The sequence below is a fragment of the Centruroides sculpturatus genome, unplaced genomic scaffold, assembly GCF_000671375.1.
Source record: "Centruroides sculpturatus isolate CEXI.00-Female unplaced genomic scaffold, Cexi_2.0 scaffold435, whole genome shotgun sequence".
NCBI classification, from domain to species: domain Eukaryota; kingdom Metazoa; phylum Arthropoda; class Arachnida; order Scorpiones; family Buthidae; genus Centruroides; species Centruroides sculpturatus.
In genome coordinates, this window is record NW_019384953.1 from 356,322 (window position 1) to 381,208 (window position 24,887).

The window sequence follows — 24,887 nt, forward strand, 5'->3', positions numbered from 1 at the left end:
AAAAAAGTTAGCCATGAAAGAAAAAATTGATATTTTAGAGGATAGAATTGCTTCTAAAGATAATGAAATTATGCAACTAAAATCAATTATTCGTGAATTACAAGAGAAAATTAAAAATCCTATGAAAACAGAAAAAATAGACCCAGAAACGTCGAAAACTCTGGAATGGAACGAGAACCTTCCCCTACTGTTCTAGAGGATGATAGAAAGTCAGACGTTTTGTCTGTTTCAACTATTAACCTGATGTTTAACTTAATAAACCAAATTAGGGAGGAATTCGAATTTAGATTTAATAAACTTGAGAATACGTTTGTAAATGCTAAATGTGCTGACTCAAATCCTTCGATCAGTTTTACACTTCCAAAAGGTCCTACCATTCCACAAAAGTTAATATCTTGGCCCGTTTTTGATCCACAGAATATAAATATTTTGGCTAGAAAAGCTGCAAGGGATAAAAGAATGTTTCGAATTAGACGATACAACATTTATTTCCACACTAAAGCTACAATCAGATATAGATTTAGTAAAAAGAATCAGGCTAGAAGAGGCAAAAGGATATGAATTGACCTGGACTAAATTGAAAGCACAAATTAAGAAATGGTATGAAACAGATTCCACTGTAAAGAAGACAATTAAAATGTATGATAGAGTTCAAGGGAAATTAGAATCAGCCTTTTCTCATGTTTTAGATAAATTAGAATTAATTAATTCTTTAAATCATGAATATTCGGAAATAGAAAAAATCGAACTATTAAACAATGGTCTGAAAAAGAAAGAAAGAATGTCTATTGCAAATAAAACATTTCATACCTTAGATGATTATACCAACGCCATTATGGAATTAGAACTCGATAACAAAGAGAGAGCGCGAAAAATACTACAAAAGTTTCAGTGTAGGTAAATGTTCAAACAGGTCTAATGGAATTTCAAGGTCACGTAAGACTTACAGCCATTTTTACAAAGAACAATCGAGTCATCAGAATCGTGAACTAATGGACCATGAAAGAAAATCCGTATACAATAAGCGTTCTAAAACCTTTAGGAGAACTAATAATAGAAACAATGACATACAACCAGAACAGGCTACATCTCGAATTCCGACAGTCTCAGAAGAAAGTTCTCACGATATTATTTGTCATAACTGTTGGAATAGAGGTCATTACAAGAAAATCTGTAAATATCCCAAATTTTATGCATTCGAAAAAATGCGCAAACTAATGGATAATTAGTGTGTGGTATAATTTTGTTCATGCTATAAGTAGTTTTATACCTCCTGTGCTTTTTTTTTGAGAGTTTTGCAAGGAAATTTGTGTGTAAGGGAAATTAATTTTGATGATTAAAGATTGAAATAATAGGGAGTAAAAGGCGGTTTTGTGCTATATCTTNATTTGTCATAACTGTTGGAATAGAGGTCATTACAAGAAAATCTGTAAATATCCCAAATTTTATGCATTCGAAAAAATGCGCAAACTAATGGATAAACTCGAAGATTAAAATGAGGAACAAAAAAACTAATGGATCGGGCTCCCGAGGGAGAGCCCTGTTTTCAAGCTGTTAGAATCCCTCCTTATCTTTTAGAGTGTCTCGCAATTTCGAAATCAAAGTTGCGCACTATTAATTTGGAAATTGAAGGATCTCCGTTTAGTGCCATCATTGATACCGCCTCAGAGAAATCATTGATAAGCCAAAAACCATGTGTAGAATTAAGACTAAAAATACGTCCGGAATCTATTAAACTGATAGTAGCGGATAATAGAAAGATAGAGTGTAAAGGTACTTGTATGTGTAGACTACAAATAATGGGAAGTAGTATTGAATTTGTCTTTGTGGTATTGGAAAATTGTCCACATGATCTATTACTAGGCAGTGAGTTTTGTGAACACATGAAAGCGACTATCAACTTCAGAGACAACTTATTTATAGTGCCAATGGGAGAGAATTGTATCAGTCAAATTCAAACGCCCCTCTTACATCATAGCAATGCAAAATTCCATACCACCGAAGAAACACTTGTGAGTGCTTTTACTATGCGTGCTGTAAATGTTCACTGCCCAATTAAGCAGGGTACAGTTGAAATAATGCACGAAATGGGCAAGCATGGTATCAATGTTTTATCAGGTATTTGTGATGTGAGAAACAATGAATGTATAATTTTAGTACTAAATAGCACTCCAACTCCTGTTTTACTCCCAGCAGAATCTACTGTTGCCAAAGGGAAACCATGTGAAGAATATTCCTTTATAAACTTGTCTTTATCATCACAATCAGACAGTAATGCAACAGATTCAAATACTATAAGGCCAAACGCTAACTGTTGAAGGAAAGGAATGTTAGCTTATTCGTTCATTCTTATCGAAAATTGAACATAGAGTCATTTACTTTTAATATCACTCCTGTTTTACTCCCAGCAGAATCTACTGTTGCCAAAGGGAAACCATGTGAAGAATATTCCTTTATAAACTTGTCTTTATCATCACAATCAGACAGTAATGCAACAGATTCAAATACTATAAGGCCAAACGCTAACTGTTGAAGAAAAGGAATGTTAGCTTATTCGTTCATTCTTATCGAAAATTGAACATAGAGTCATTTACTTTTAATATCGGGAATGATTTATCTGAAGATTCAGTAAAACAAATAGAAGAGGTATTGAGAGAAAACCTAGACATATTTGCCAAAAACAGTTTCGATCTTGAAGTATGCACCCTAGGATTCCATGAAATAGTAACGAAGCCTGATATTAAGCCAGTTAAGCAAAACGCTTACAGAATGTCCCAATATCAACGAGAAATTGTCAGAGATTTAGTAGAACAAATGCTTCAAGCTGGTATGATTAGGGTGTCAAAGAGTCCGTGGGTTTCTCCTATAGTGCTAGTACCAAAGAAAGATGAGAAACATCGGTTATGTGTGGATTATCGTCGTCTAAATAGTCTCACAGTCTCAGATACTTATCCCCTACCTCGTATAGATGATGCGTTAGAAATCTTGGGAGGAAACAAACTCTACTTTGTAATTGATTTAGCTTCTGGATTTTGGCAGATACCCATGACTGAAAATGATATATGTAAGTCCGCATTTATAATCCCAGATGGCATATATGAGTTTTTGAAGATGCCATTTGGTATGAAAGGAGCCCCAGCAACATGTCCGAGAATAGTTGACCAGGTTTTAGGCGATCTAAAGTGGAAGGAGGCAAAGCTATTGTTCGTGGGATTATGACTAAACGCCCCTAAGGCAGAAGACCCATAGCCACGACAACGGAAGTCGTTGCGAGAGTAATCCTGCGCGATACGAGAGTAACCGCAGGGTGAGACACTTTTTGGTTTGGTCACTTGTTGTTAGGACGTCAGCGAGTGCGAGAAGCAAGAAGAAGAACGAACGTATATCCCAGAATAGATTTGAACCTTGGGGTACGGACTCACCACTTTGAACTTGTGCCTGGCTAAGATTTCTGTTAGCCGTAACACCCATAGAATAACCTTTTTCGTGTGTGTGTTAGTGCACGATAGAGCCTGGATAAATCAAAAGGGACATTTTGACTGTATATTTGACTGGAGAAGCCCATAAGAAGAATTATTACCTTGCATCTACGATTCAATACGACCTGACCGGAATATCTATTACCAAAGGTATTTATCACCACGCGAACCTCATGCGAACTCTCTCTCTCTCCTCAACAACACTTTATCCAATTTATTATTTTAAATAAATCCTTGTTAATTGTTAAGTGTATCTAAGTCTCTTTCATATGTTGTCTCTCCATCCGTCAACTTTACGAATCTGTCTGACCACATACGGGACCGCTTGCATGAAGGTGTGACGTAATCGCCAGCTCGGTTTCCGTGTTCCGCTAAACACGGTGGTGTCAATCCTGACAGGGCACTAAGAAGGTGCCGACCCGAAAGGTCACAGTGGTGTCAGAGCGCGGGATTTTAAGGCATGACTTTAATAACCGATACTAACTAGGAAAATGGAAGGGAAAAAAGGGCGCTCGCTGCATGGAGAGACATCAGGAAGTGCTGCGTTAGGCGGACTTGGGGGCATGATTCCTCTCATACCCTCTTTTGCAGGAGATCCAGATGGCCTTAAGGTCACGGATTTTTTCGAGTCCTTAGATGAGATTGGTAAATTGACAAATTGGACCAAGGCGCAATGCTTAGAGAAGTTAAATTGTGATTAACGGATATAGCCCGAGATTTTGCGTGGAAAGATGCTACGATGAAGGATGTAACAACTTATGACAAGTTCAAAAAGCTTATGATCAAAAGATTTGAAAAGGAATCTATCTTGTTACAATTACAAAAGTTTCACGCATGCGTGCAAGCGCCGGGAGAGGACGTGCAGACTTACGCCGTCCGATTGCAAACCTTGGCGGTAGAAATTATTAAAGAGCAACCTAGTGATAATGCACAGGAACGGGAAGTTTTAAAACGGTGCCAACAAAAAGAACGAGACAAACGGTTGTTAGTGCAGTTTATGAGTGGACTCAATGATTGAATAAAGCAACACGTGATGTCAAAAGAACCCAATACCTTCGATAAAGCGGTGCGAATAGCTATCAGCGAAGAAAGTATAGAACAATTGACGGGAAGACCCCGGGGGATAATAAGGACTGTAGATAACCCTAGCGAAAAGGCCACTAATCATAACCAATTAGAAGAAACGTTGAGGAAAATTCAGGAGCAACTTCAACAACTGAACCCGTCGGACCACGGTCTAGGTCACGGTTTGATATGTTTTATAGTGCTTCTAGTTTTCTATGGTGTCTCTAGTGCTTTACGGTGCTTCAAAATGTGCTTTACAGTGCAATGTGATTAGTGCTTTGATTTGGTGTGTGGTGCTATAAGTATTTCATGGTGTTTCTAGTGTTTTATGTTGCTACATGTGCAATATGCTACAACGAGTACTACAATTTGTTATACGGTGCTCCAAAGTTCAATGTGCAACGTGTAAGTGTTTTGTGGTGCTTCAAAGTGCAACATGCAACGTGTAAAGTGCTCTATGGTCCTTCAAAGCGCATTGTGAAGTGGGCTTTATGTACCTAAGAGCTCTAATTCATTCAATGTGCTCCAAAGCAGCGAAATTCACCTACTCCAACTTCGCTGTTCTTTCAATTTATATGTAGCTCAGCTATGTTTCCTTTGTGCTTAGATGATCTGCACAACAGCAGCATAATCGACATACCTCAACCTTCGCTGGGCATTCGGCTTATTGATGGCTCAACCTTGTTTCTTTTCAATGAATATACACAACTATCTTCAAACTGTTTATAGACGTGTGTAGTAACTTTCAAACCACCAACTTTTATAAGGACTGTTCTGAACACTAGTTTTACTTGGGTCCAAGTGATATTCACTGACACAAAGTTCTGCTTAGAACTAAAGACTTTAAAGTACACATCTGCAATGTACTCCAAGAGCTGTTCTGCACAGCTATGAACTACTAAGCATTTATTTATTTATTTATTTATTTTCTTTTGTTTCTCTGAACATTATAATTCGTTTTGATAATTTTATTTATCGTAATATACGTCATAAGCGTATTCAAAATATAGGGGAGATCGGGGCAACTTCGGCATGCGGGGCAAGTTTGTCAAGCGCTTTTTTTAAAAAACAAATTAAAAGGAGACTTTGGTTATAGGTTAGGCAGTTGAGTTTTATTGGTGGCTTGTTGAGTGTAGTGTTTTTATTGTTCTCCAACAAGCGTAGTTGAATTATCAAGCAAATTTTCATTTTCGTTCAATTCCATATAATATTTTTTTTCCATTTATATTGAATTGGCAGGTTTTGTTATAATTCCATGATAACGAAAGTTACTTTTCCTGTTAGAAGGATGTAACTTCAACTTATTCACGTGGCCAGATCGTGGCTTGGCATTCTGTTCTCAGGGTTGTACTTAATGTTTCGAAATCATGACTAGCGGGGTAAGATCGGCAACATAAAGCCACATTAGAAGCAAAGGATAAAAATCAAACAGATGATAAATGAAAACATGTTTGCATTTGTTATTCATGTATATATGTCTTTGAACTTGCATTTCGTTGTAATAATATTAAATGGGTGTTGGATTTGTATTTCTTTGTTTTAATAGTGAATTCCAACTTATACATTGTTAATAACATAATTTTATATACGTGCCTATCTTGCCCCATTACTGTTGCCCCTATACCAGGGGCAACTTTAATAAAAATAATTAAAATAATTACAACTTTACAAAAAGAGAGAAGTTGCCGATCTTGCCCCTATACCCGGGGCAACTTCGTCAATTTCTCTCTTCTTGTAAAGTTGTAATTATTTTAATTATTTTTATTTCCAAACTGATTTTAACCAGTTCTATAGTAAGGTAACATTCCAATAGACAATATGCAAAGCTTTTTTTTCAGTTTACAGCAGTATTTATTACACAAAATTTAAGTAAAGCTTAACATGCCGATCTTGCCCCGATCTCCCCTAAATTATTTACTCATATTGTTTATTACTATTTATTACTATTTGTTATTATTGTATATGTATACAAGTATTGGTAACTATATATATTTAAGAATATGTATAACTTCCTGGTAATGCTCTAGCGGGACCGAGACATGTACTAAGTACTTAAATAAAAATGAATGAATGAATGAAATGAATGGTCTAGGCGACCCTAGACGTAGACCAACGCCATTTTGGCATTCTCGGGAATACCAGATCAACAAAGACAAAGCTATACCGATAGAACTATAGACCAAACAATCAGGCAAATACAAGAGCAATTACATGAACTACGACGGCAGGAAATTCAAACCGAATTCCCCATGCATAGAGGCAACAATGCTAGAAACAAATATAGGGACCCATTCGATGACTCAAGAAACATAATAGGTGGCGTGCGAAATCAAACATACAATTCTCGACACAGATCAAGACGATATGAGGAAAGACACAATTTAGGCGACTCAAGAATTAACTGGCGAACCCCCACGACTCTACCTCGACCCCAGATACCACTGTGAGGATCCGAATCAAGACTTTCCGTGTGTTTACATCTTTTGTTCATAACGTCACATCGTAGCTATACTTTCGTTCATAACGTCACATCGTAGCTATACTTTCGTTCATAACGTCACATCGTAGCTATACTTTCGTTCAATAACTGTCAACTTTCACAGCTGGGAGAAAAACATCTGTTAAGTTCTCAGGCTTAATAAGGACGCTTTCTCAGCACCTTTCGACCTAATATCTCGCTTTCACCAATACAACAGTAAAACAGAACAACAAAGTGACGCAGTCATCGCCCCGTCCTCGAAGAGATCAGTCTCAAGTTCCGTATCTTTTTCTGTGTGCGTTGTGCTTTTCACTGGATCATCGGACTTATTTGAGTGCCTGTTCTCTGGATTAACATCGACCCAACTGCCTAACTGGACTAACTTCGTTGTCAAGAACTACTAGCAACTTACTAAAACTCAAGGTATTTATCGCCACTCGCAACTTATGTAAACTCTCTTAAATCGAAAAAACGTAATATCCTAGTATGTAATACCTATCAAATCGTATAAATTTATCTAAAAGCAGCCCTGTTTAAACCCAAAATGTTGTATAGTCTATCGTTAACCATTAAACATTTGTTACGTTAAAGAATCTCTGAGTAAATCCCTTCCAGTGCACTGTCTCTCCCTCCATCCCGAATCGGATCGCTCAACCCCGCTCACATGCCCGAACGAAACGGTTTCTGTGTCTAGCCGTGAAGACAGTGGTGTCAGTCCTGACGCAAATTGTCATTGCGACTTCGCCGACGCGATGTCAACCCTTTGGTCACGTGGTGCCGAAGTATAGAGAGGCCCTTCGACATTGTTACACCGTAATAAGAAAGGAAAGTCAACAGATACCGACGAAATTTTAGAGGCGATTTTTGGCGAGAGAGAAAAAATACACCTGGGATTAAAATATCTAGATTTAGTGACGCAACAACCCATCGTAATTTCAGAGCGCATGATGCGGAGCCTACATTACATTGTTTCATTGATGACGTAGTGACCTGATTAACCATAGATACAGGCTCCCAAGTAACGCTGTTGTCTAGATCACTGGCACACAGATTAGACACCTTCAAAAGGAAAAATAACAGGAGCGAGATACCTTTCCGAAGCATCACCGGACACCGAATCAACACGTATGATGAAAACAATTTCTTATTTCAAATCGGACCCTTACAATTTTCCTACCGATGTTACATTGTAGACGATGAAATTACGAAACCATTTGACGGACTATTAAGAAGAGACATAATAGAAGACCAAGGGTTAGAAATAAACTTAGTGACAAAAACAATAAAACTCCCCGACAGAAGAGTTTTAAGCTTTCAAGACCCTGCCACACAAAAGGGGGCAGCGAGACGAATCCAACCGAAAAAGACCCGAACCAATAAAAAAATCATCGTCAGAGTAGTCCGGACTTCTCAGAGAAAAACATCAGCAGCAACATAACCAGGAACCGACAGAAGAGAAAAACCTAAGAGATCGAGTCCGAGAACGTATTGTAGAAAAACTGGCAACACGAAACCTCAAAGGTACATGGAGATGAACAAAGAAAAATCGCTCAGTCCGAAGGACAATGAACGAAACTCCATCACCCCTAACAAAAAGGGACGAAAAATAACAGATGAAAGGGGACCGAAGATAAAGTGTGCACCGACACACGTGGAGGCGAAAAATAAACAGAATCACAGTCCACCGAAAGTAGATAGCCGGCGAGAACAACAACCGGAGTCAGATCAACGCACAGTTCGATCGACAGTTCTCCAGACATCCATTAATGTTATAGTCATCATCTTCGCCATGATATTCACAATTTTCTGTATCCTAATTTTTCCGATATTCGCATGCTCCAGAACCTCAACGACATCGCCGAATCCAAGAACATTAGACGCAATCTCTACTACAAAACCATGTCCGCCGCGAAGTCGCATACCAATAAGAATATCCTCTCCCACGTATACAAAAAAGTACGGTTAAGGATTAACCAGGTTAAAGACGATCACGCCAAAGTGCAAAATAATTAGAAAGTATAACAACCGCTAGGTAGCAAAAGGGTATTGACCAGGCTGAGAAAAAAAAACAACACTTATGTTCACCTTTAACCACGTGTCCGTGTGTTTCTTTTAACCGCGTAACACAAGTAGAGAGAGAGAGAGAAAGAGAGAGAGAGAGAAAGAGAGAGAGTAACCTAAATTTGTATACTAGTCATCAAATAAAAAATAATAACCTCTGTTTTCATAACTTGTACTCCTATTACCAACATGTAAACAGTAAAAAGAGAAAGAGTAAAAGTCCAACCTATTAATGTTCTTATATCACCATATAAAATCGAACTTGCAGCGAGTTACGCAACAATTGTTGCGTAACTCGCGCAATGTTACTATTAAAGACTAGTTTTAATATAGGAATTTCTGCTATCTCACATCCAAACAAGATGATAATTCTACACGTTACCATAATCTACAATTCTTTTTACACATCTTTACTGTCATAATTATAATTTTTTCCATTTTTTATGATTTAAAAATATAAACGTTATTAATAATTCAATATCTTAACAGATGGCAAAACAGATGCTGTTTTAAATGTTGCAAGGAAAGTTAAGCAACTCGTTGCTGAAAGTTTTTTTTTTATATTAAATATTTGTATGAATTATATAAATGAAAAATTTTTGAAAAATTGAAATTCACACTTACATGTAATCAAATTGTTTTTTTAACGGAAATCCTTTTCTCATAGCGTACGCATTAAGCATAAATATGATCGAATCCTCAGAAATAAACCATTTTTCTTCGTCCGTACTTGTATAGGATTTTATGAATCGATCATATAATATAAATGCAATTCGGCCGTCCTTCGCACGTTGCAGGACATTTTCTTTACTAATAAAGTTGTTGTTGGCTATCATATGATCTTTCAGGTCTTTAAGAAATCCTTTATCAGAATTCTATAAAATTATAATGGTGAAATTTCACATTACTAAACTATATTCATAATTTTACATTTCATCTACAAGATTATATTTACAAATAATATAACACAAAAACTATTTTACCATTATTAAGTTGTAAACAGAAAAGTGATCATAAGTACCACAAGCGACCTTTCCTTTCTTCACATAATCAACTAATTCTGCGAATGTTTTGGGCACGGGCTCTAAACTCGGAGCAGTCAAGTGAGAAGTCAATGTTACGCTGTAACTAAATGTTAATATTAACATTGTTAGTGAACAAGTTCCAATCGCAATTCTTGCAAACGTTCGTTTTATGTAGCTTATGTCAGATCCTAAAATATAAAGACATGAATTTAGTGCATAAAATTAATGCTTAAAATTGTCATAAAATATTTGTACCTTGATTAGTAAAAGAAGAAAAGAGGAACCAAAAACTTGTCTTTATTGTCCAGCGACGTGAAATTTCTCTTTTGTTTAATTCGTAATTTATTATAGGAGGAAGAATTAATGTAACCAAAATAATGGTCATTTCTATTGCCAGCCAGACCTTTAAGAAAACAGATAATAAATATGTTTAATGATTATTAGAATATTTATACTAAAGTTGTTTCCATTTGAGATTTATATCATCATGGATAAAGATATTTTTTTTATCTGTTTTTTATTTAATGTCACCAAATAAAAAAATTAATTTAAATATTTAAAACTTGTCAATGTTTGTGTAAATTTTTATTTAACCCAACGAGAAAAATGTTAAATATCCATAGGTATAATGTAACACACTTATTTACATATTGTAATTGAAAAAAGATTTACAGAAAAACAACATAATAAATTTTAAAATCCAGAACGAAATATTTTAAAAAAACAATTACTGTGTTTTAATCATTTGTTTATAATAAAATATAATTAAGAGAAAAAAAGATGACGTAATAAAACACTAACTTGAATTGAAAAGGATTCGAAAATTGCATTCCATCCAGGTTTTATTGCTATTCGTTTAATAAAAAAGTGTATAGTAGTTACTTCAGTAAGAGAAGAGAAGTCTAAAGTTTTATGGCGGATGTGTGAGATTACAGCATAATTTGGGGTTATATCTGCTGTCTATAAAAAAACAGATAACTATATTATTAAAGGAGATTTTAAATGTGAAATAAAAGTCAAATTCAATTTTTAATATATGTCTTTAGATAACTTCAAACTAAAAATTTATTATTATAAATATTACATCCGCGGAAAATATATTATTATACCATTTCTCACCTTGTTAGCCAATTGCCCAAGAATGCCAATCCATGAGCCATTCACGTATGACTTTGAAGGCCAATCCAGCATTGGTTTCAGTATTTTATATCTGTGGACATATTATTCTACTAAGATAATATAATTCAATACAAAGTAGTATAATTCAATACAATTCAAAGTAGTTATATCATAAGTATTAATTTAACGATACACAGTTGAGAAAACTCTCAAATATATTTATTTCTGCGATTGTCATTAAAAAAAGTAGAAATCAAGCTACTACTTTTTCCTACGGTGATTATAAATAACTGGAAAAAAGTATGTCATCAATTAAAATCCGTCAGAACTGTTTATTAGATTTTAGAACTTTGGAAGTTTAAGGAATGCAAAATAATTGGGAGATTTTCTGCACGTACAGTACGGTTGTTAAAAATTTTGTTATTAAAGACTCGTCATAATTTTCCTGTTAATTAGATTCCAAGAAATTTCATTCTACTGGTTCTTGATGTAGCTCTTTAAAATGAATTTTGCTTTATTATTTCGTAAGTTATTCAAATCAATTTCTTTCTTCTAGAATTTATTAATTTTTAATGATACTGATATTGTTATTCATTTATATAGAGATTTCAGTTATATCATAGATGTGTGTTTGTCAGTTTCTGTGATAGGCAATTTTACTATTACGAAATTTTTAAAGTAAACGCTTAAAACTGTTATCATAACAATGAATAATAAGTATATTGTCACGTTTTCCTATATGAGTTCAAAACGTTATATTAGAATGTATCGATAACCATGGATCATGCTTATTCTTGCTAGATATCTCATGATATTGTTTCTGATTCTCAATGATAAGACTAAAGCCAAAGGACACAATGGCATCAGAAAATTAGAGTTTCAACAAAGTTGTTCATAAACCTATGCTTTAGGGGAATATGAGGTAAAAGTAATATTATTTTGCTACAACAAACCATAGATGTAATCAATTACGCTTATCTATGCTAATAAAGAAGGTCATAATTTAGTATCGAATGAAGAAAAATATTAAAACTGTTTTTAAGCAGAATAAGACATGAAATATTTTATTAGATAATTGAAATAAATATTTTAGAGTACAACTAAAGTTTCGTTTGTGGCATGTTGAAAAATTGGCATTGTTTTATATGAAGTTTTATAGTGAATAGTGAATTTATTAAAATAAAAATTTTGAAAAATAATAGAAACGAACCCCTTTATTGAACAGAAAATTTAACAATAAATTTCGCTGTTTTAACTCACCTAAAATTTAATTTCTTCTGAATTATATTGAACAGCGGAAAGATTTCTAAAATTTGTTCATCCGGAGTAGTATTGTACAAAGAAGGCTATTAAAAATATTTAAATTTATAAAACGTAGACGATTATTAGCAATAATTACATAAAAAAAATTATTTTTCATACCACTGCTATCTTCACAACGTAATCTTTTATATCTTCACCTAAAAGAAAGTATTACTTATTATTATTATATTTTTATTTAGAGAAATTAAAATGAATTTCATTTTGGTAACATAAATATAATAACGTTCTCCAGAAAAATGTTTTCTTAAGAGAACTATGTGAGACCCGAAAGGCTCTAGGTCCAATTTAATAATTTTTATTAATCATGTTAAATATTGTCACCAAATATTACTTTATTTTTGGTGAGAAAAATACTGTTTTAACGTGGGAAAAACCCAGATGACAGATGTTACTTCCTTTCACGGAAGAGAACATCCTCTGACTTTCCCTTATCTGGTTAAAATCTCGCTCAGATGGGAAATGGTTACCCCTCATCCATTCCCCTTTCGTCCGTTCTCATGAAAGAGTTACTGGCCGATGATTGGTCGAAATTCAGGAGATATAAGGGAAATTAGTCCGAATTCGGGGAGTTCTTCGACCGATCCGAAAGCGTCAAAACTCCACACAGTTTTCCTCCTGATGACCAACGCCCTTAGACGAGTCACTTAGAATAAGTCCAGAGTCTGAACTTAGAAAAATACTTTGATTTTGTGCACATATTGATCTCCCATACGAATAAGTAAATGAACTTTATCTCCAAAGTGTCCCTTGCCTACAGAGAAGAAGACGAACGACAACTAAAACAGGTCGTATGTTTTATAACGATTTTGTGAGCTCTCTCTCGATCGCGAATAGTGTAGAAGATAAGTATAGCTATCTCTCGATGTGTATGTTATTTATGGTAATTCTATCTCTCGTTCATTGAGATCTTTGTATGATTTATCTTCTTGTTCTATTAATATTTATTATTCATTTAAAATTAAATGTCCCTTGATTTTGTGTTCGAAACAGATCTCACACGCGTGTTTGTCCGCGGAATTTAATTGACAAACTGGTGTCAAGGAATCCTGACGTAGATCTGGACCTCGCAGTCTAGATCGGCTTCGCGTATTTATCGTCCTCCTTTAAAAAGTTTAGAGAGCCGATCACACGATCGTGCGCCAGTAAGTGATATAGGTAATTTACTTATACCCTTGGCTACTCTCACAACTATTAAAATGGAGCAGTGTGCTGAATTGAGAAAGCGCTTTTCTCTTTATCGAATTTTTCCTTTCTATGTTTGTCATTTCATTAAAAGAGTGCTTAATAATCGAGCTGTCTGTTTCAACGATCCACGTGACTTTAGAATTTATAGAACAGCTTAGAGCACAAGAGAAAAGTATTTTAAAAAGATAATTTATAATGGTCAAAGTGTAATCTTATAGTATGTCACCGCCCTGAATACCATGCTACAGGGCTGTTTGTGCGATAACAAATTATTTGAAGATTTAGTAAACCCGTTTATTGGCTATTTTTCTAATCTTCGGACACTTATATCGTTTTTTACAGAAACATATTAAACGGGTTTCAAAAGACACGCAAAAAGCAATTACGTATTAAATAAATATCTTAAAATATAAATAAAAATAAAGCGCGATACTTCACATAAATTTCCTTATAGAGAGCTGGCAGAGAAATAAGTGATCGCATGTCAAATATCACAGGATATTTCCTTAAATGAGTATTCTTATGCGATACCTTTCATTAGACAATATTAAAAAATTCTAAAGCTAGATGTTTAAATTTTTCAGCTGTCATCTAATTATTTTCCTTGAAAAATGCTATAATATTGTATATAATACATATACTGTTATTTACTAAATCGATTGAACAATAACATGTTATATATAAAGGGCTAAATATAGCATTGACACAAGCAAAGAAAAAAATTAAATTCAATTGTTCAAACTTCAAAACACTGTTTTAAAACATATATGATCGCAAGTAAAATGATTAATATTCTTACATAATTATAATATTATTTACAGAATTAATCAATGTCTTTACTAATATTAGCAGCAGTAAATAGGAATTCATTTTTTCCGCGTATATGTTAATAACAGGACATTATTAATTGTAAACCTAAGAATACCCACTGATCTCTTGCTTTCACCTTAATGTCGAAAACCGCATTAGCTAGATAAAAACCGAGAATATATTTGGAAATCATAGGCACACGAGACCTTGGCTAACTATAAACTATATAAAGTTTTTTTAATTCAAAATTTTTTCTACACAGATGACATCTTTAAGAAGAGTCTGCACAGATTCGTGCAGTGTAGACTCTTCTTAAATTAAAGATGTCATCTGTGTAGTTAGCAAAAGATTCGTGCTGTGATCATCTACACAGATGATCACAGTACGATCTTTTGCTAAAGGTAAAGTATGATGTACAGTACAGATGTAAGACACCACTAATTTTAGATGGACAACATATATTATAAATTAAATAAATTTAAAATATGATTTAAATCGCAGCCAGGCATTGTGACAGGTCAAACATCACGAAAGTCGTGACACGAATTTCGCTTTGTGGTCTGTTTGAGTTAGTCACAACGCATTTTGACTGTTTTCACAAGTGCCACAAAGCGTTGTGGATAATTTAATGTAACCAAAACACGTTGCTCATTGAGATTTTTTGTTTTTTTGAGACTAACATATATACTACAGCTAAACAAGAATTAAATATACGCTACACTTTACGTTAAAACCTTTATTTCCGAGATGAATCTCGTAATACAATAATTGGCGAGTAAAAACACTTCGAAAAATAATTCTATTTTACTCACCTCTTTCTATTCTACATTTTGTAACTGCAAAAAAGTAAATTATCGTTAACGTACAGAATATTTCTGCCTTCATTCTTGTTCTGGTGTATAGTCAACGTAAATAATTCTATATTTTTATTGACTACTATGACGTTTGTGTTTACATGACAAGTATATAGTGTTTGACGTAATGAGTGCCGATTAAACAGAACCAATCAAACTGCGCTGATGAAGTTATTGTAAAATCTATTGAGTATCGATTCATTTTTATCAAGTATCAACCTATTTCAAATGGACTAAACTAAAGAACAATTAAAATTAAATCGAGCACACATTAACTTGCCTTGTAGAATTAAAAATGGGGTGATTTCACAGTCAGTTGTCTCTTCTTAATGAATAACTCTACAATTATTAAGGCTCTGATTAATTACATACGAACTTCATATGCTAACCAGAAGTCTCGTTAGTTTAATTAGTCTTTCCCCTATAAGTAGTTAGATATTTGACTGGCATAACTCTATTGCTCACTGAAAATGTATTATGTACAGAGGAAAGAAACTACTAATTTATGCTAGAAAAAATATATTTTAAATTAAATAAATTTAAAACTTACAGCACAGCATTGTGAGTTTTTCTTAATAAATTATTGATCATATTATATTTAAGAATTATCCAAGAAAGCATTTCTGTTTTTTTTTTTCATAGCTTCCAGAAACTTTGGATGACAAATGCTTACGATAAAATAAGATAATTCAATTGTTTCTTGATCGGAGTTTCGTTACAAAATTTAATAAAATCTACGAATTTAAAATAACAAATATGATAAAATTCATTTTTGTTTAATTTCAGACTAGAAATGCCAATCTCTCACCCAATCACTTCTTTAACCTCGTATCAAATTTTTAATTTTTACACCAGAACTTTTAGATTTTACAAATTTTCAAAAAATTTTGATTACTTTTTAATACAAAAAGTCCAGAATGAATAAACATTATTCTTGAAAATTAACATAGAACATCCGATAAAAAAAAAAGAAAAACAAACTAGCTATTTGTTTTTTTCTTTTATTTCTATAAACGAACAACAATTACCGATTTTACATTTTCCTATTGACAGCACCATAGTAAGGTTAGTACAGGGTGGGAAGAAAGTCACTTAACACCCCTGCTACATAATACAGAATGTTCCCAAAGAATGTACATTGAGCACGTCATGTAACGTGCAAAACTTTGTAACCGTTCGAAGTAGATCAATAAAATTTTTCACCAATCAATACTTTCACCAATCAATACAGAACATTACAGTCCTTGTAAAGTTCTGATTTTAAATGATGTGTCACTTAAATTACTATTATTATTATTATTCTGCAAATTTTTTAAAAACAGGAATTCTATTTAAACACTGAAATTATAATAAATAATAAAATAACGCTAAAGGAGCATAATTTTATGATGCATTTAATAAAATTTCTGATGGAATACCTGACTAACACGCACTCAAAAACACAAAAAACCGCATCTAAAATAGTATAATAGAATCCAAGTTTTTAGGATAATCCTTGTTCCTCTCATTTGTGAAAAAAATATAAAAAAAGTACTCTCTTAGTGTGCATTCTCATGGCATGCGCTACTAAACTGCAGTCAAAAACGCAAAAAACTGTATTTTTTGTTATTTTAATATTGTTACGCAAAAAACTAAATTTATTTTGAATTTAAATAATCGCTAGAGGCGCCCCTAGTGGCCATTCTAGGCGTACCGTTACAGATATGCAGACACGCGATCAATGGCTTATATTATTAGATTTTTAATATACAGTAGACCCCTATAACACTGTTGATAATTCCGTGTTATATGAATTCCGTGTTATCGAGTCACTTAGATGTTACAAATACGTGTGTCGGGCTGTTAACAGCTTAGGTATTTGTAAAATCTAAGTGATTCGTACAACATGGAATGATCAACAGTGTTATAGGGGGAGTCTACTGTATTCTTTAAATCATATAATCTTTACTTCAAGTTAGTAATGTCTTGCCTCTGTACATCATTTTTTCCTGTTAGCAATAGAGTAGTGTCGATCATCTATCTAACTGCTATCAGGAGAAAAAATTTAAATTGAAATAATGTGATTACTGTACATTACTGATCCTGTACATCGAAAGTTCATCTACAATTAATTAAGGCCTTTTGACTTTTTAGATTGGAAAATTATTCAGAAATTNCAATAGAGTAGTGTCGATCATCTATCTAACTGCTATCAGGAGAAAAAATTTAAATTGAAATAATGTGATTACTGTACATTACTGATCCTGTACATCGAAAGTTCATCTACAATTAATTAAGGCCTTTTGACTTTTTAGATTGGAAAATTATTCAGAAATTTTAATTAAATATAAATCAATAGTTTTAATTAAACTTAATTAACCCTTTTATTGCCGTTTGTCACGCCTCCTTGTTTACGTTTATTTTCTAAAACGGCCAAGGGCAATATAGGTCAGACAAGGTCAGACAGGTGATATTATTTTAAAAATTCACAAAAATTAAGTTATTGTTATATTCATATCTGTAGTTTTAAATACAATATTTTTAAATACATTTCAATAAAAAATTCGATAGTAAAAAAAAATTATAATATATCAGAACTGACATCTAACTGAAAAATTTGTAACATTTTGTTAAAATTAACATTCGCCAGTTATGTAGTTTGTTCTTGGAACTAAGCCAGAACGACTTGAAATATTGTTCGGTACATTGCAACATAATATTTATGCATGTACGATTTTTCGTTTTGAAATTATCACAGATTATATAAATCCTTTGTTTGGAATCAAAACTTTATTCTGCTTTCAAATAATATTAGGAACTAATATACTTTATTTACTTTATTTCGAACATAAATATAAAGTTTTGTAATAAACATATAAACCAGTAGTAATACATTTACCATGTGCTAATATTTTAGATTAAATTAAAAAATAAATAATAAAAAAGTATATAAAATATTAGAACTGAAGGTCAAAATTTGAATAGTTATAATACCTTGACTTAATATAAGTGAATAAACTTATTATAGCATGAATGAACGTATTTTAGCAATATTATTATGTAAATCTGCTAAAAATAGAATAAAAAATTATCAAAAGATATATAAATTAATAATTATATAATTATATAATTTTTATCGCGATTTTAATCTACCTTTAATGACGCATGATTAACGCTTAATTGTCTTTTAATGCGATTTTTTAATCAAGTTTCATTCATTGTTCTAAAGTTCTAGTGCACGGATTTTACTTAGGTAAAGATATTTAAAGCTAATTTCTGATATCAGAAACGATCTCCAATAGTTTTTTCAATTTTGTAAATTAATATATTTTATTATATATACGTTTAATTAAGTCGGGGGAGTCGGAAATCGCAATAAAAACGTAATTTTTAAAAATATTTAAAAATATATTGCTAGCTAGTATTCACCCTACTTTAAACCATTTACCTCCTGAGAGTTCTATGAGAATGTTCTGGGAAATCCAACACCAGCTGTTCTCAAGGACATCCAGCTGTAGACACAATGAGTCATGGTATCAGATTTCACAGAAAGGCCAGACAATGGAAAATAAAGTTTGAAGCTTTTTCTTCAAAATTAACGCATTTCTTTTTTGTTTTTTTTTTCAGTTTTAAATATTTTTTATGTTTAATTACATTAATATCAAAAATTTGTGGGTACCAAGGGAGTTTAAAAAAATAGCTAAATAAAATTTTTGACTCAACAAAACACCACTTAGACAAAAATATATAAAACAGATGGTAGACAACACACTACGCATCTGTTGTCAATAAATTTCATTAAAATCGATTTTTCGCAGGATAACGACGAATCAGTACTCTGGTCCATTGTCATAACAATGGGGGGGTGCGACAGATCGGTACCCGGTCGTAAGAAGGAGACTTAAAACACCTTCAAACGTCTAGAAATAAAATAAAACATGAGGAAACATTAGCATGTATGAATAACAAAGAACTGTTTACTGTAAATTGCAAACTAGTCGAAAAATGCTTTCTTTCAAACAATAAATTGTTATTTTTGACAAGAAACTGGAGATACAGAAGAGCCACAAATCTTGATAGCAGTTGGACTGATCAGAAGAGGCAGATTGGAAGTGATGAAAAAGGAAAAAAAAAACTTACATTTTCTTAATAAATTATTGATCATATTATATTTAAGAATTATCCAAGAAAGCATTTCTGTTTTTTTTTTTTTTTTTTTTTTGTGTGTGCATATGTTTATCTATATCTAGATTAGCATGGGTGTGTTATATCTATCGTAATCTAGGCCCAGTAACACTCATTGGACACACTCATGGGTACGTTAATGCAGAGATAATTTAATATATATTAATAACTGCCTTACTTTATAGCATATGCAATGTAACAAAAGAAATGATGCATAGAACTTTTATAGAAACAATATATTCAATACTAGAATGTACAGGGAATCACAGAGAAAAACAAATCATTAATGTACAATTATTTACTGTCACATTGTCGGGCTGCAATTTTTAATTTATTTAATTTAAGATATATGCTCTCCACTTCAAATAAATACTGTAGTATGTTGCCTCGATATATCATACTTTTTCCTTTAACAATACATTTGTGCCGGATCTATTAACTGCTTTCAGAGGAAAGTTCTGAATTGAAATAATGTGACTTCTAGTTTGCATCGCAAGTTTATATATAGTTAATCGGGACGTTCTGCCCAAGGTTTCCATATCTGGTCTTGGATTTCATCTATCTAACTCTGTTCTTGAGACTAATTTGAACAACTACTTTTGTTTCTCAAATGAATGCTCTTAATAACAATTAGTTAATGATAAATATCAATGATATGCAAACTGAAAACAACATGGCGTTTATAGATCAAAATTATTGAAAACAAATTACCTCATGAGCTAACATCTTCCATAATTCTTCTTTTGTCAGAAGAAGTCTCTCTCGATCCATACTGTCAATCACGACTATGAGGAACTGGAAAAAACAATAAATTATATTTTAAAAACAGCAGTATTTACAAATACAAGTCTTTCAATTAAAATATTGACCAAATGCTTTCACATAAGGTTACAATATTAAATGTATTAGTGTTGAAATGCACTTCCCTACATAAGGATCCTTATTAAAATTCAACAAATACAAATATCCAAGCCCAAAATTGGTTTCAAATTTTCAATCTGAGAAACTAAGGACAACAAAGTATCTGTCTAGTGGTATGTCACAGTAATATGTCCTTTTATATATCATAGTGATGCATATTGATAACATTGAACTACAGTTTCAGGCATTATACAGCATGTTTCAAAAAGGATTTTACAACTTTAAAAGCTTATAGAATTTTAATCAGAAGATAATCAGTTGATGCATTAATTTATATCAAAACACATGAAGTTTTACCTTCAATAGTCATTTTGGTTTGATAGAAGTACCATTCATAACACATCATATACCCCACTTGAATTTATTTCATCAAGTTGAAGCAACACATCTGCACTCTTCTCTGTCATCATAATTTAACTACGGAATGAGAATTTTTCAGTATATCTAGATATATGATATTGATGATGGTTCCTTTATCATATAAAGAAAAAGAGCTATACACTATCTTTGCTAAGAGCACAAGACACATTAATTTCTGAACTGTCACAAACACGTTCCACCTTTGCTCATGGATTTTCAAAGCCCTTAATCCTGTAATTGTGGATGTTCGTTAGAAGATAATATTGTCCAGTAATGTCTCAGCTACCTCAATCTGACAACATTTCTGCACTATGCGAGATAACCTTGACCTGTTTTGTATACATTAATACATCAACCAATCTTGTAAGTCTTCTGATTAAAATTCTACGTGCAACTTTCATTCAAGTGAACAATTATTCGGTATCATCAGGAGTGTGTGGACGCTTAGATACTTATAAAAATATGTTAAAGTATTTTTGAGCTTCTTATCAAAGGACTACATCAATGATCTGAGATAACGTCTTAATAAATTTGGATGATTGTTAATTACAAAAGTTGTTTATCTGCACTGAAATCACAAATATTTAAAATATTCTAACTAAATTCTGATAAAATACATGAATGCATTGTGTAACATATAATTTGTAAAATCAACTAGTTTTTTCATAATTCTAAAAATAATCCACCTAGCAAATTTCCTCTAACCTGCATGATTTATTTGTCACAAGTTACTTTTTTTATGATAAATATAAAAACAGAATTATTTTCCTTTATAAGTTTCCTGGTATTTAACAATGAGAATTTGTATTATTATTTCTTCCTGTTGCTTCTACAACTATATTTGATAATCAACATACAAAAGATTATGAATATAATCATCTGTTTATGTTTTTACCTAGAAATTAATAATTTAATGCAGTGTTCAATAAGAAAGTGTCATTATCAAGCATGAATAAAGAAGAAAAATTACATCAAAACTATTTTAAAGTTCAATTGAAATTAAAATTACAGAAAATTGGAGACTCATATATCTTTCTTGCTCACAAAACTCTATTATATCTTTCTTGCTCACAAAACTAATAATATCAATGATATAATTAATGATAATTTACACGGTATCTATTTTATGTAAAGTAAATGTTAAAATGCTTTTAAAAAATTTGAATAACTTGACAAAATGATTGTAGAAAAACTAAAATAATGATTATTGATTTAAATTCTCTTCATACATCAACAATGATTAAATTATGTCACTCCTTACCTTTTTTTCATAGGGAGATGGAGGACAAATTTAAAATTTCAAAACAGAACCCTACAGAAATGTATATATTTTTTGATTTTATGGTAAAAAAACACGAAGCTTACATCTAAAACATTATTTTTATAACATATCTATTAAAAATTATAACAGTTAAAGCTTTGAATTGATTTAAATTGCCCTTTTAATTGTGCGACTGACTATAAAAAAGATGTATCTAAATCTGAGGAAGGAAAATGTGGTAGCAAGGTTCCATATTTTGCCAGTCACACATACATATTGTTATTAAAACAGAAATTCAATAATGGATGATTAGACTGTAGACATCTGACAGTCACCTCCTTCACTTGATATCATCTCTTGATTACTTTCTACAGGAAAACTAATACTTCCTACCACCTACATTTAGAGAAGACACAAAACAGAGAATATTTGAAATCTGTGCACAGTGACCACCAAAATAACATGCAGTATTAGAGTTTTATAAAAATAATACATGTTAAGAAGTGAATCAACTCAAAGCCTCAACTGTCCATTTAATATACACATTATAAAAATATGCTTTAGATAAAAGTTTCATGTCTTTTTTCTGTAGGACCTAAAAATATATACTTTTCTGTAGGATCCATTTGAAATTTCAATATTGTCCCTATCATTCTATGAATAAGGATGAGAAGGGGCATAATTTTATCATTGTTACAGAGCTTGTTTTACTTGAGATATATTGTTATTATTTATATAGTTACAGAGCTCCTTTAAAACCATATGAGGATTTTGCAGTTATGTAAACAAAGAAACACGTAATGATGTAAAAAATAAAACTAAATTTGCATGCTTTGCTTTTCTTTTGACACTTAAGCACTTGAGTTATGCTTTTAATTGTAAAATAATACCTCTGCATTACTGTAGTAAGTGTTCCATGTTGCCCGTAACGTCTCTTGTCCACCGAGATCCCACATGATAAAATGAACATTTTTCCACACCACCTCTTCCACGTTGCTTCCAATCGTCGGTGACGTGTGCACTACTTCATTCATTAAACTGAAATAATAGCAAAAATTCGATAATTAATTACCACAGTTCTTAAATTAGATTATATTAAAATTTACAATTTAATGTTGTTAAATTATTTATAGCACACAAGCTAATCATTTTGTAATTACAACACAAACTAGCATCTAACGTTAGTCTAACAAATAAAATCAAATTACAGTTATGTTCCGTCAATTTAATAATTTTAATTATCTTTACGATATTACAATTAATTTAATTTGAAGTTTCATTGATGTTTTAATTCCTTTTCAACTGTTACAAAGATATTACCTAATTGTATTTTAACTATTACAAAGTGGAACGAGTCTACTAAAACTAATAATAATAATAATAATTTATAAATAGTTTATAATTAAACTGGTAAATATTTGAAACTTACAATTGGTATAATATCGTAGTTTTTCCGGCATTATCGAGACCCACAATTACTATCTTGTGTTCTGTAAGAAGCAAAATGACGATAAGATACATTAATATGAAGTGAAGGTACGTAAGATTAAGATGACGAAGAGTGTACAAAAATACACACAAGATAAAGAAACAAGTAAAAGTCATCTGGATCAAATGCAAACAAAACAACTGTAGTGGGATTATGAGGGTCTTTTTCATAACAATCAGACCATCCAGTTCACAACGCCATGTCTGAATAGCAAGGAACCATCTATGAGGATCAGCGGATCCAAAATGGTTTCAAAACAGAAATATAATTATAAATTTCCAAGTTGTTTTAAAAAAATGCACAAACATTTCAAACAGATTATTTTTATGTACTATTAATGATATTCGATTAACAAATCTACTGTTTTGGAACAGTCTTACCCGGTCACTTGTTTCTGCTAGTATTACCGTGCAAGATTTATTGACAGGAATGCTTAGTGTAACTGCAAATACATGGTGTTAATACGAAGTTATTACGGTATTCCTATTGTAATATTTATACATTTTTAATATTTTGAGCTATCATAAACAGGAAAAAGGTATTATTAATACAGTAATTATTACTCAAATTGTTTTAAATGATGAATATAATATAATATCATCAGTATCAAATGACAGAATCTGATGCAGTTCCTGTTCCTATTCTTGATCTTAGTAAATCTAAAGTTGCATTTAGAGAAATTAAAATATAAATATAAATTTCAAATAAATTGATTTCATAAAGCAAAATAACAGATACAAAATTTTTAACGATTAAAAAAAAAAAAAGGCATACTGCATTAAAAGTGATCTAAAATAACCATAAAATGCAATTAAACACTGATTAAATGTAATTAAATGAAAATTAAAACATTTTTAAGACTTAACGACTAAAAGAATGCTTCAAATTAATTACAAACACTTAAAAAAAATGAGAAAATTAACGATAAAAGCATTTTATGTCTTTGTAGTAAACAATCCAGTGAATGCAAAGTAAAAATAAGTGCAAGAGTGTCAAGGATGAGAAATTAAGTGAAAAAACAGATGTTTAAAAGTACAAGATAAGTACTGAGAAACAAACCATGCGACAATTTTTAATCATTTGAGCTTATCTAGAATTCTCTCATTTTATTTTATTTTTAATAAAACAATGTAATTTAAGGATTTCTTTCTGACAAAATACTAAGAAATTTTAAAAAAAGAAACACAGTCTAAAATAATAATCAGATAAAGTTTTTTTTTTCCTAAGAAACAAGCATCTAAAAAACAGATAAGGTAAAATAATCGTTTATTTTTATAAACATCTGATCCGTA

At 31.9% G+C, this 24,887-nt stretch overlaps 1 protein-coding gene across 1 annotated transcript; it reads right to left on the reverse strand.

Moving 5' to 3' along the window:
* Nucleotides 1–19,805: 19,805 nt before the first annotated feature.
* LOC111632311 (ADP-ribosylation factor-like protein 5B) lies at nucleotides 19,806–24,218 on the reverse strand. Its single transcript, XM_023376708.1, has 3 exons — nucleotides 23,536–24,218; nucleotides 22,997–23,144; nucleotides 19,806–20,359 (listed from the first exon to the last, which is right to left on the reverse strand). Exons 1-3 carry the CDS (start codon nucleotides 23,763–23,765, stop codon nucleotides 20,258–20,260), a joined length of 480 nt encoding a protein of 159 aa, XP_023232476.1. The 5' UTR covers nucleotides 23,766–24,218; the 3' UTR covers nucleotides 19,806–20,257.
* Between the last annotated feature and the right edge of the window lie 669 nt (nucleotides 24,219–24,887).